This window comes from Frankliniella occidentalis, unplaced genomic scaffold, assembly GCF_000697945.3.
Source record: "Frankliniella occidentalis isolate FOCC.00 unplaced genomic scaffold, Focc_3.1 Scaffold113, whole genome shotgun sequence".
NCBI lineage: Eukaryota > Metazoa > Arthropoda > Insecta > Thysanoptera > Thripidae > Frankliniella > Frankliniella occidentalis.
The window spans coordinates 115,001-126,468 of record NW_026267241.1 but is presented as its reverse complement, the minus strand read 5'-3'; the positions used below and the strand labels follow the sequence as shown (position 1 = coordinate 126,468).

At 40.5% G+C, this 11,468-nt stretch overlaps 3 protein-coding genes across 8 annotated transcripts in view; 2 read left to right on the top strand and 1 right to left on the bottom strand.

Annotated features, from left to right (window-relative positions):
• LOC113217524 (uncharacterized) overlaps window positions 1–10,038 on the top strand; it is a 104,829-nt gene extending 94,791 nt beyond the window's left edge. For 2 of the 4 annotated variants that reach the window (XM_052270209.1, XM_026437466.2), the window contains 19 exons: window positions 805–879; window positions 1,410–1,568; window positions 2,113–2,341; window positions 2,608–2,978; window positions 3,063–3,382; window positions 3,479–3,704; window positions 3,813–3,977; window positions 4,055–4,208; window positions 4,316–4,496; window positions 4,614–4,835; window positions 4,927–5,174; window positions 5,253–5,636; window positions 5,730–5,922; window positions 5,998–6,169; window positions 6,252–6,405; window positions 6,480–6,592; window positions 6,681–6,888; window positions 6,993–7,254; window positions 7,339–10,038. In XM_052270209.1, coding sequence (XP_052126169.1) covers window positions 1,436–1,568; window positions 2,113–2,341; window positions 2,608–2,978; window positions 3,063–3,382; window positions 3,479–3,704; window positions 3,813–3,977; window positions 4,055–4,208; window positions 4,316–4,496; window positions 4,614–4,835; window positions 4,927–5,174; window positions 5,253–5,636; window positions 5,730–5,922; window positions 5,998–6,169; window positions 6,252–6,405; window positions 6,480–6,592; window positions 6,681–6,888; window positions 6,993–7,254; window positions 7,339–7,533 — 3,930 coding nt within the window. In that variant the 5' untranslated portion in view covers window positions 805–879; window positions 1,410–1,435 and the 3' untranslated portion in view covers window positions 7,534–10,038. The remainder of the gene's footprint in view (window positions 1–804; window positions 880–1,409; window positions 1,569–2,112; window positions 2,342–2,607; window positions 2,979–3,062; window positions 3,383–3,478; window positions 3,705–3,812; window positions 3,978–4,054; window positions 4,209–4,315; window positions 4,497–4,613; window positions 4,836–4,926; window positions 5,175–5,252; window positions 5,637–5,729; window positions 5,923–5,997; window positions 6,170–6,251; window positions 6,406–6,479; window positions 6,593–6,680; window positions 6,889–6,992; window positions 7,255–7,338) is intronic. The other 2 variants (XR_003304073.2, XM_026437468.2) reach the window with 2 other exon arrangements.
• A 314-nt stretch (window positions 10,039–10,352) lies between these two features.
• On the bottom strand, window positions 10,353–11,260 carry LOC113217523 (ER membrane protein complex subunit 5). The gene is made up of 3 exons (XM_026437465.2): window positions 11,120–11,260; window positions 10,821–10,873; window positions 10,353–10,746 (listed from the first exon to the last, which is right to left on the bottom strand). Exons 1-3 carry the CDS (start codon window positions 11,199–11,201, stop codon window positions 10,549–10,551), a joined length of 333 nt encoding a protein of 110 aa, XP_026293250.1. The 5' UTR covers window positions 11,202–11,260; the 3' UTR covers window positions 10,353–10,548.
• A 24-nt stretch (window positions 11,261–11,284) lies between these two features.
• Window positions 11,285–11,468, top strand: part of LOC113217521 (GTPase-activating protein skywalker) — a 13,616-nt gene continuing 13,432 nt past the window's right edge. For 2 of the 3 annotated variants that reach the window (XM_026437464.2, XM_026437461.2), the window contains exon 1: window positions 11,285–11,434. The gene's annotated coding sequence lies outside the window, so the exon portion shown is untranslated. The remainder of the gene's footprint in view (window positions 11,435–11,468) is intronic. The other variant, XM_026437463.2, reaches the window with a different exon arrangement.

Sequence of the window (11,468 nt, the reverse complement as noted above, 5' to 3'; positions counted from 1 at the left end):
GCATTCTAAATTTTACTCTTGTTAGACACAAACAATAAGTACTGCATGCTCATTGTAACATCAAAACTTAACCATCATTTGGCCCATAATTGTAACTAGAATCCCCCCAATAAATCCTTGTTAAAAACTCAAAACTCTCTCTCTCTCTCTCTCTCTCTTGCTCGCGTTCTCTCTGTCTCCGTTTCAACCCACTCGAATACATAACTCTGCCTGCTCCTTTTCCACCCGCGCCGGGGGGTGTTACGCCAAGTGCACGGCTCAGCCAGAGGGAGTCAGCAGGGGTGGTGGAGCGCGGCGGGGCGGTGCGTCGTGAGGCTGATTTACAGAGGCCGCTGCAGACAAAGCTATGAGGCTGAAGCTGCGACTAGCGCGGCATTCCTCTAGCGAGTGGGTCGCTCTCTGTAGGTCCGGACCAGGGGGGGGCATCAGGTACATCAACACCGTAAATAGTTCCGTCAGCTCAGATCGAGAAGCGCCGCCAGCACAGCAAAGTAGAAGGTCATTTCAACGAGATTAGACTCTCCTGGTGCCGGGTGGGGCGCGCGGCGGCGAGATCCTGACTCAGCCCCTGAAGTTTGGGGTGCCTGGCCTGCGCTCGCTGCGCCGGCACTCTGGTGTCCACTCCTTTTGTTTGTACTCTGCAGTCGGCGATGGCTCCCTTTGCATCGCGATGAGGCTCCTGCGTCCCGAGCGCCCCCGTCCCCCGTGACCCTTTATACACCGCACTGTGTCCATAACAATGCCAGAGAATAGCGCTAGTCTAAACGCTCTATAACAGTATTTCTCGGTCTCTGTTTCTCATAGGTGCAAGACGGCCGAGGTGCAGACGCCCGTCGAGGGTCCGGAAGAATGATGCCGTGACCCAAGCCACCAACAGCAGTGAGTATGACTTCTGGTCTCCCTCTCGCTCGCTCCCTCTCGCTCCCTCTCGCCCCCTCTCTCCCTCTTCCTTTCGCTGTCTCGACAAACTGATTTTCTTTCCCCCGAGCTGTGCGGCCACCGCAGCGTTTACCCAGCCGTCTGGTCGCGCCGCCCCCGCCCGAGGGACGCTTGCAGCGCTTGCATGAACCCGGCGCGCCCGGCGCCCACCGCGGGGGGAGGGAGCGCTTCCGTATACACAGATGATTCAAATGCAACGCAAAAGTTGAAACGCGTTTGCCGCCTTGGCCAATTCCAGGAGAAATGGTCAAAAATGTCCGTCCGCCACGCGATTTGTGAGCGACTGACAGGCGCCACGTTGTTTTACAACACGTGTCCTAACTCCCCATCTCGAGACGCGTCCAGACATGTTTTGTAGCGTTCCCTGGCTTTTTCAAATAAAATCTATTAAAGCCTCTCTTTGAGGGTTCGTGCGGACTGATTTTCGTTTCCATTTGTTTTAATAGTCTTCCCGTCATGTCTTTCCCCAGGTCGACGCCCAGACTCAGGCCCACCGATGCCGTACGCTCGCCCGCCCACCCTGGTGGGTCCCGTCCTGGCGCTGGCCTCCGTCGTGCTCCTCCTGGTCCTGGGGCCCGCCTTGGGGCCCTCTCCGGTCCTGGCCGAGCGATGCCTCACAGACTACCCGGGTAAGAGTCCGCCTCGAGGTGCAAGACGTACTTCTTAAGAAGGTGCACATATGCTTATTTTAAACGCAGTACGGCTATGTGCAACCTGCGGTATGAAAACCTCACCACCACTTGAGGTCCGGTGTTAAGGTAAGGGATCGTCCAGAAAGCACGCTAGTCATTCGCCGTTCGCGAACCTCAGAAGACAAGTGCAGCATCACCAGGCACGCTCTCTGGAGCGCCTGGCAGGTAGGCAACACCTTGCCTGCAGTGCGTGCGTGTTGTGCGGGGTGGCCTACCCCGAGTCTCGCAGGCGCCCTGCACCCGTAATTTACGTACTTTCTGAACGATCCCTAATCAGAGCCTCTTTTGGGTGAACACGTTAACCCATCAGGAAAACATACGGGGATGCATTTGTCCCGGCCCCCGCCAAGCACTTTTTCTTACAACCTTTGGTTCAAAGTGGAAGTGCCATATGAAAAAGTGCTTGCCTCATCCCTCCACATGTAAAATGAAACGTAGGTTGTGTTACGGTCCTTACACTTCATTTCCGAATGTTTTGCAGAGGAGAACCCTCCGCGCTTCCTGCTGGTGGGCGGCGAGCCGACCGACCTGCGCCTGGAGACGTCGCGCCGTCGCCTCACGCACCGCCTCATCACGCACGTGTTCCGCACCTTCCTGCTGGAGGTGCTGGGCTACGACGCCGTCAAGGTCGTCTACGTGGAGGACAGCGGCTTCAACACGACCCGGGTGGTGAACCGCATCGGCGGCGCGGACCTCGGCGAGGATGCGCGGTGCGTGTCTGACCCTCGTGCTCTTCGTTTACTGAGGGCAGCGCGAGGGGTGTCACTTTAGAGTCAAGCGTGCATCCATTTGCTTCCCTTGAATTTCCTTGATTTTTTTCTGATTTTTTAAAAACGATTTCTATTTTATTCTTGTCTATTTTTTCTGACTTTTATTGGGGGGTGTACATTAATTTTTCAAAAAGTGAAGGACCTCACGGGGCAGTGCCGTTCAGCAGGGATGATGATTGCTGATGACTGTTTCCTTTCGGACGTAGGTCGCCGCGCAGCATGGTCAACTTGGAAGTTTGGACGGGCCCGGACGACAGCCTTGCCCAGTGGTGGTCAGAGCACTCGATGAACGTCCTTGAGGCTGGCCCTGTCACCAACCCAGGGAGATTTGCTTGGTTTGTCCCGCGAGATGGTCGCGGTGAGCTCAGTGATCTCACCTGGAAATCGTTTAACAGCCCTGGCACTGCTGAGAGATTTTCCCTCAGTTCACACGACTTTGATTTCTTTAACATTGACAAGGTCTTGAGAGACGACAAAGGATTTTACTGCACGGAAGAATTCTGTGAAAATGGACGGTACACGCCGAGCCGTTGCAAGCTGAGTCAAAACTGTGCAACTCTCTTTACAAGCTATTCTGGTAAGTTTGTATGATTACGGAAATTTATTGTGTTCTTCTCCATTTGAATTTTCTCATTTTTGTGAATTTACTGTTTTTTTCTAGACATGACAGGTTTTGTTAAACATCATATTGAGGAACTGCAACTATTTGTTGAAGTAATCTGGGTCGGGCCACATCTTGGGAACCTAACAACTGAAATTGCTAAGAGATACAAATTTAAAGGAGTAGACAAGGAAATTGTGCTTCTTGGCTGGTCTCCATCTGAGTTGACGATTCCTGGTGATATGCTGTACTCAATTGTTACCTTTCCACCTTGTGAAGAGATGATGTCTTCAAAAATAGTTGGGTGCAAGTATGATTTGCAGCGCCTTTTGAAGTTAGCATGGAACAAACTAAAAGAAGCTGCTCCTCCAGCTTATGAGGTTTGCCTTTCAACTGATATATTTTGTTTTCTGAGTATTGTACTTTTATGTCCACTGTCTCATTCTTTACAAAAAAAATGCCCTTTTCTTTTCCAGTCTATTCGCAAGGTGCAATTTGACCATGCTGATTACCATAATCTTGTACAACGAAGTCAGGAAGCCGGATCTCTTAGTGATGAAAAAGTTGCTTGTGAGTGGCTTCGAGAGAATAAGGAAAAATGGAAAGACTGGGTCTGGAGTAATGACAACAAAGATGTCTTATATATTGGAGGAATTTTTCCTTTAAGTGGCCATATCTACTCAGCAAGAGGAATTGTTATAGGTAATATCACTATCTTCACTTCACTTTTTTTTTAAAAGCAAAAAGTGAGCTTACATCACTAAATTCTTTTCTGATGAAATATTTTTTTTTTTTTTACTTTTATTGCAGCTGCTCGAATGGCAAGGGAAGCCATCAATAACAATAAAGATATACTACGAGACTACAAACTGAGACTTCTTGTGGCAGATGGCCAATGCCGTGCAGATGTAGTTATGAAAACATTTATTGACTATATATACCTTGACATGTACCCAAAACTTGTTGGAGTTTTAGGTAGGATTCTTGGTCTATTTGCTCTCTTTGTGTAACAAAAAAAATGTTTTCCATACTATCAATTTCTTGCCTTGCAGGCCCTGCATGCTCCGATTCAGTTGAACCTCTGGCTGGAGTATCCAAGCTGTATCGAACAGTTGTTATTAGCTATAGTGCTGAAGGATCAAGTTTCTCAGACCGTAGTAAATATCCATATTTCTATCGTACAATTGGTGAAAACAACCAATACAAGTAGGTTGTCCCAAAATAAATTATTTGATCATTTTATATATTTTTAAGGGAAATATGTCTAAAGTTTGTCACAAATGTAATACATAACTCTCATTTTATTACTTTAGAAATGTATACCTACAACTATTTCAACAAATAGGCTGGACACAAGTTGCATCTCTGACTGAAGATGGTCAAAGATATACAGAGTACTTGTCACATTTACAAGACCTAATGCAAACACATGGTATTCAGTATATTGCAAATAGAAAATTCCCTCGTAATCGTGACAGCACAGCCATGCCCAAGGTACCACTTATACATATTTTTAATTTAAAAATCTAATCTTTATGTATACCTTTAGATTATGGGATTTTCCTTTTCAATTATGATTTTTATTTAACGTGTGGCACAATTTTTTATTAGTATTTAAAGGAGCTAAAGAGTAAAAATGCACGAATTCTTATTGGTGATGTAAATGATGATGCTGCTCGATCACTCATGTGTGCTGCTTACCACCTTGATATGACATCCAAGCATGGATATGTATGGTTTCTACCATTGTGGCTGTCCCCTCATTGGTATGACATCAGTTCTTTCAATAACAGCAGTGAACTTGTAAATTGCAGTACTGGACAAATGATTGAAGTAAGTGAAAGAGACTAGGCAAGCTTCTTAGTTTATGAAATATGGAAATAAATTTAAAACTTATGTTATGATTTCTCTCAAAATTAAATAGGCAATTAATGGACATTTAGCTTTAACGCACACATACTATGCAGATGATAATGAAACAATGCAAGAAAAAATGTCTGTTGGACAGTGGAAAGAGAAGTACAAGGAAGAGTGTGAACGTAATAAAATAGAGACTCACAACTATGCAGGCTTTGCATATGATGCTGTGTGGACTTATGCTTTTGCTCTTGACGCCCTCATGAAAGAGAATCAATCTCATCTTGTCACTTTGCACAACGAGACAACTGTGAAGTAGGAGAATGAATTGTTTGATCTTCTCATACCTTGCAATTTTTGGACTACTTCAATAATAATTGTGTTTCTTCTCAGGCGATACGTTGAAATAATTAGTGCAACCGATTTTAATGGAGTGTCAGGAAGAATTAATTTTAAAAGTGGCCCTTCGAGATCATCAGTGCTCCAAGTTGTTCAGTGGCTTAACAATAAAACTTATACTGTTGGGACCTATTTCCCAAATACATCTGTAGCTGAAGGTGGCGGACGGCTTGAACTAAATAAATCAGCAATCGTTTGGTTGACACCTGATGGCTCTGTTCCGTTGGATGGAAAAGAAACATTACCACAATGTGTGCTTGCCGGTTTTGCAAATGCACTCAATGTAAATTGTGAGGTGGCAATTGCAATTGCAAACGTAGCTGGCTTTGGTCTTCTGGGAACCCTTTTAATTGTTGCATTCATCATTATGAAGAGACGGTAAGCATATTATATTTTATAAATTTTCATAGCATGCACCTATAAAATGTTCAATTTCCTTATGCATTTTATTTATCTTTGCCTTTTTTGCAGTTACGATCAAAAGGTGCAAATTACTCAGAAGTACATGAGATCTCTTGGAATTGATCTGCTCTCCCCCTCTAACATAGCATGTTTAGATAAATGGGAAATACCCCGTGAGTTTGTGGTAGTAAATAGAAAATTGGGTGAGGGTGCTTTTGGAACAGTATATGGAGGTGAAACAAAAATTGATGACAAGGGATGGGTAGGTGTAGATTAATTAAATTTGTTTCCCTAGAATTTTGTAAGTAAATGAACATAATGACACATACCTCTTTAGATTGCAGTGGCTGTCAAGACTTTGAAAATTGGCTCTACAATGGAGGAAAAACTAGACTTCCTAAGTGAAGCTGAAGTTATGAAACGACTTGATCATAAGAATGTGGTGAAGTTGATTGGAGTTTGTACCAAGATTGAGCCAGTCTATACTGTCATGGAGTTCATGTTGTATGGTAATTTAATTTCCATAATGAATATTTATCAATCTATGTTTATAGACAATCTTAATGGTTCCCTATTTTTATGCTTACTTAGGTGATCTGAAAACTTACCTTTTGGCACGTCGTCATTTAGTGTATGAGAAGGTATCAGAGGAATCTGATGAAGTGTCCAACAAAAGATTGACATCAATGGCTCTAGATGTTGCTCGCGCTCTGAGCTACTTGGCTGAATTGAAATATGTTCATCGGTTAGTGTCTAGAGTAAAATTTTTCTCTTCAGAAATTATTTTGAGTTTATTTGTAACATATCAAATTATTTCAGAGATGTGGCATCAAGGAACTGTCTGGTAAATGTATCAAGAGTAGTTAAGTTGGGAGATTTTGGTATGACAAGACCAATGTTTGAAAATGACTACTACAAATTTAATAGAAAAGGTGGAGAACATAAAACAAAAAAGTATTTCTTTTACAGTAGTTTAAAAGTTTTGTAATAACTGTTAAATTTATTAAAAATGTCCTTTAGGAATGCTGCCTGTACGATGGATGTCTCCTGAAAGTTTAGCATTAGGAGTGTTCACCCCTGCCTCAGACGTCTGGGCTTATGGTGTTCTTCTTTATGAAACAATTACATTTGGAAGCTTTCCATTCCAAGGTCTCAGTAACATCCAAGTATTAGAATCAGTGAAGGCTGGAAACACAATTACCATTCCATCTGGAGTGAAACCACAATTGTAAGTAAAAGACAAAGAGTAAACAGGACATTTATATTTACTAAAATCTACACAATATCAATTTTATGCTTCTTAAAATTTGCTGACATATTTCTTGGTTACAGAGAAAGTTTAATTAAATCTTGCTGGAATGCTGACTACAAAAAGCGACCTCATGCATCCGAAATAGTTGAATTTTTAGCCAACAACCCACGGTTGTTATCTCCTTGTTTAGATGTTCCGTTGTCCTCTGTTCAAATTGAAGATACAGGAGAACTTGAAATATCCCTCCCAGAGCGTCGTCGAAAGTGTTCTGTGTCACTTAACTTTTTAAACAGAAATGTGGGTCGATCTCAGTCAGTTAATGCTGACCCTGTGTTGGCTCAGGTAAAAATAATTGCATGGTCTTGGTCAAAGCTTATCAAAACAAGTTAGTTCTTTATTTAATTTTGATCTTTTGGTTGTTATTAGCAGGAGACTACACGAACCACATTACTGGATTCAAGTGTTTGTCCAACAGAACCTCTCCTAGGAACGCCTAGATCATCAACTGCTGGCATGGGGCTGAGTAAATACGTTACTTTACAACATTCCCCATCAAGAGCATCTCCAGAGCATCATGATGAATACAGTAGCCATGATACAGAAGTGGTATCAATTCTCTGACGATGTGATGAGGTGGGTTCACCGCCTCAGTCACATATTCATGGTTGCTGGTCAGTTAAGGCTGCGATTCCCTCCTGCCTACCTTCTAGTACAACTGCACCCATTTGTATGGGTGAAAGTGATCCGGATTGTGAGACATCTCCCTTATAAAATAGCTAGCCATTTTTGCTCAATGTGTAGTTTTAGAGGCCAGCCAAATAATGGCCTTTTCTTTTTTTCATTGGAGAAAAAGTATAGTACAGCCTTTTACAAGATCTCTATTCCCTGTATTTTTCCAGTACAGCATAAAGTTTAATAATAACATAAATGATTGCTAAACATGTATGAGACATGTGAGGTAAAGATATTGTCTTTCAATTTGAGATATTACACTTTTGTTTTGCTGGTTTTATTTTGACCCATTTGAAGTTCTTGCTGACGTTGATGTTGCTTTCTTCTTCCATAGGGCCAGCTCATGTGAAATCTTAAGTAGCCCATCTTATTACAGAAATCAATAAAAAAACAGGAATTATTTTTTTACCCGCAACTTGGAAGGTTTAGAAACAAGCTCAAATATGTGTACATGCCACATGCATATGTCTTCAAAATGTACACCAAAGTCATTTATTTAAGACTGATGAACTCTCTGTAGCTTAGTTATGAAGATGCCAAAACAATGATTCAATTTAAGCAAAAGCTTATTGGAAAGTGTGTTGCTTTTGTAGTAGGTTGTATATACCATTACAAGACTGTATTAAAATTGTGAGTGCTTATCTCATAAACTGATCGTAGGAGAATTAAAATGTTTTCTTGATTAATCATGGTGCCACTCTACAATGAGAAATGCATCTTTCATAACGGAGGCATAAATTTTGAAGTATCATATAAATTATTTATTATTACATGACACCACCATCTATCATTGATCATGATCACACTCTGTGAAGCAATCGAATCTTTACCTCAATTATTTTAATTACATTGTACCATTTGCCTGTCTTTCGCTCATTTTATTGTTGCTGTTCCTTTTAAATCATTGTATTTAGTATGTCCAGTCATTTTAATTCTAAGCACATATTGTTGAAATAGTTGATCATTCCGATTTGAGTGGTTCATATCAGTTCAGATCCAGTACACAGCTGTATGTCATTCTTTCTATAAGATGTAAGTCTGTCTCTTTAGCAAAATGGCCCCTGTGCCCCACTGTGCGATCTACTGCTTGTTTACTGCTAGTCTAGTATACTGATACACCATTAACCACTTTTAACTAGTTATTTAAATTTATCTATTTGAGAGTCTCAAAGAGTGAAATAATTTTGTTAGCCTTGCTAAGTAGCTCAAGCTCAAAATGTAGGAGTTACTTTCCAGGGAAAAACCTTTATTAGCTCTTACTTTTGAACCTAGAATGTTTTCATAATTTCTTGGTGAAATTGCCGTTGCACTTGACCTTTTTGATCTGGATATTTTAAGAAAGATGCAAAGTATAATTTCTTGAAACTTAAGACATTGTATTTCCTTCTGTGATATTTAGTATAGAATTTTCCCTCTTAGAAAATTAGCTTATGTAGTACAACTGTGTGGCCCTGGAAATTGGTGGTTTTTGTAATAACCACCTGATTTTTACTTTTTTTAATTTTTGCGAGGATTACCTCATAGTTGGTTATGGCTTTCTAAGCAAAGCATCTTACTACGGTAATCAAAGAAAACATGTACAGTACGTAGTTTACCTATTTTAGTATGTGTATGATTTTAACACCTTCAATGATTGTACTGATGTAAATCATAGGGTTTACATACCAACAATAATATTCTCCCTGTGTTTGTCATGAACGGAACCCAACTGCTTGTTGCCCTTTACTTAATTCTTAATAATTCAAATGAGTGAAAACCCTTCAAAAGTAGTTGTGGTTAGCATTTTATGCAACATCACATACTACTGAAAAAGCAAACCTGCACTTTATTGCAGCATTTAAACAAATCTTAATGTGTTGCATTGTTCTTAAGTTCTCATTCAACCTAAAGAAAATCAAATCTGATATGGCTGGTGTAATTTTCCTTTGGTACTAGTTTTTAAAGTCTTCAGCAGCTCAATAAAAACATGTGTCTGCAGAAACTCTGTAATCTTTCTATCACCAACTTTATTTTTGTGATTGAATGCAAATGTTATTTTTACATCTTATACCTTACTTCTTTTCTTTGTAATAACTATTATATATGTTTTAAAAGTCCTAGTTTGGCCATCTTAAACAAAAATTATTTTAAAACTTTATATTTCCTACTAATTAAGTGTAAAATTACGGAGTCATTCAAGTTGTGAGTATTACACCCCCAGGAGGTGACTGTTAAACCAATGAAGTTATTCCAAAAATCATCACTAATGCCCTTTCCATATGTACCTGACTGTATTATGTGTGTATTTTGATTTAACTTTACATCATATTGATACTTAATTTCCATGTAAATTACTGATTGCAGTTCAATAGTATTTGCTGTATGTAAGAAAATACATATTATACCTAAATTTCAGTGTCTTGCTTTTTGTTGATTTTCTAAATATTGCTCTTTCTTTTTATTCCCCCTTTAGTACTTAGCATATGACTCACCCTTTTCGTCAATCACCAGGTAGTTAATTTGCCAACTTCCTAAGTTCGACACAAAAAGCACTCATGCCATTCGGCTGCTTACTCACTCGAGTGGTAAGAGGGTCTGGTCAAATCCGTTTGCACGCGTGCGTGAGGTAGGTGCTGTACAGTATAACTAAGAATGTGAACGGGGCAATTCAGCGACCTAGTACAAATGAAAACCTTCACAGGCAACATAGGAAAAGAAGTTTCTTGGAATTTGGTACAAATTTTTTTATTAGCAAATTGTATGACACATTCAATAACTTATTGGGACTTGGGTGACTGAGATCTTGCTACAATGAGCAAAATAGAAAACAAATATGAAATATTTTTGATGATTGAATCAACACATGCCACAGATTATAACTTTGGAAGGAATGTATGTATCTTTCCAATATAAAAAACAAAAAAATTAGTCCAAAGGAGGGTCGTAGTAGGGTGATAGAGCCCTCCCTCTATGATTGAATGTATAAAATGAGGGGCAATTTCGGAAGGTCTCCCATGTTTTAGATTCAAGATCAACTGTTGATCGAATTTCCTTAAACTCTCCAGCCAATGTCAAAATGCCATACATAGTCACAAAAAGACTGACAATGCCTTGAATCAATATCTGAAAAAAGGATACCCTTCATAATAACAAAAATAATTGGACTGATTTTGTTAGATTAACATTAATTAACTCACATCAATGGGAAGTCCAACAAATTCTTGTTCTGTTATCCGAAGGTAGGCTCGATCTGAAAAGTTCGTACCAGTGATAAATTTCTGATGGTAGAAGCTGAGGAAAGCGATCTTCTAATTATTACAAATACAGAATTCATTTGACAGCTAAATAAGTGTCCATTCCATCCATTCTAGCAGAACGTAAACCCCAGGTTAGGTTAGAATGTAACGGATGACTGGTAGATATAAGGCTGACACGGCTGAATTACCCACTCTTTACTTTTTGCTTATACAAAAACTTAAGAAAAACTTAAACTTACGTTGAGCTGCCGAATAAGCGGCATGCAGTAATGATGAAATCCCTAAAATAAATATAAGTTTATGAGCGGCAGTGGCTGCCATGTTTGATGATTTCGGTGCCTTGCGTGCGGGTTGCGGAGTTTCTGCTTGAACGAGAAAGGGCGAGCGAGAAAGGGAAGGGAACGGATCTCTCCCCTCTCACATGACATGATCACAAACTATTCCGCCCCAAATCAAGGGTATTTTATGTATTAATCGTTAGTTGTGGTTTAAAATTGGTCTGTTATTCCCTGCAACGGCGGCCCACAAATTGGCAACTCTTTTGGCAGAGGCAGGTATGGATTCTAATTTTCTTTCATTCCACCCCAT

Excerpts from the sequence above, each read along its gene's own strand:
- LOC113217523 (XM_026437465.2), bottom strand. The coding sequence starts at position 11,201 with ATGGCAGCCACTGCCGCTCATAAACTTATATTTATTTTAGGGATTTCA. Across the intron at positions 10,874-11,119 it reads CGCTTATTCGGCAGCTCAAC|ATCGAGCCTACCTTCGGATA; the intron begins GTAAGTTTAAGT and ends CGAACTTTTCAG. Across the intron at positions 10,747-10,820 it reads TTGTTGGACTTCCCATTGAT|ATATTGATTCAAGGCATTGT; the intron begins GTGAGTTAATTA and ends TCCTTTTTTCAG.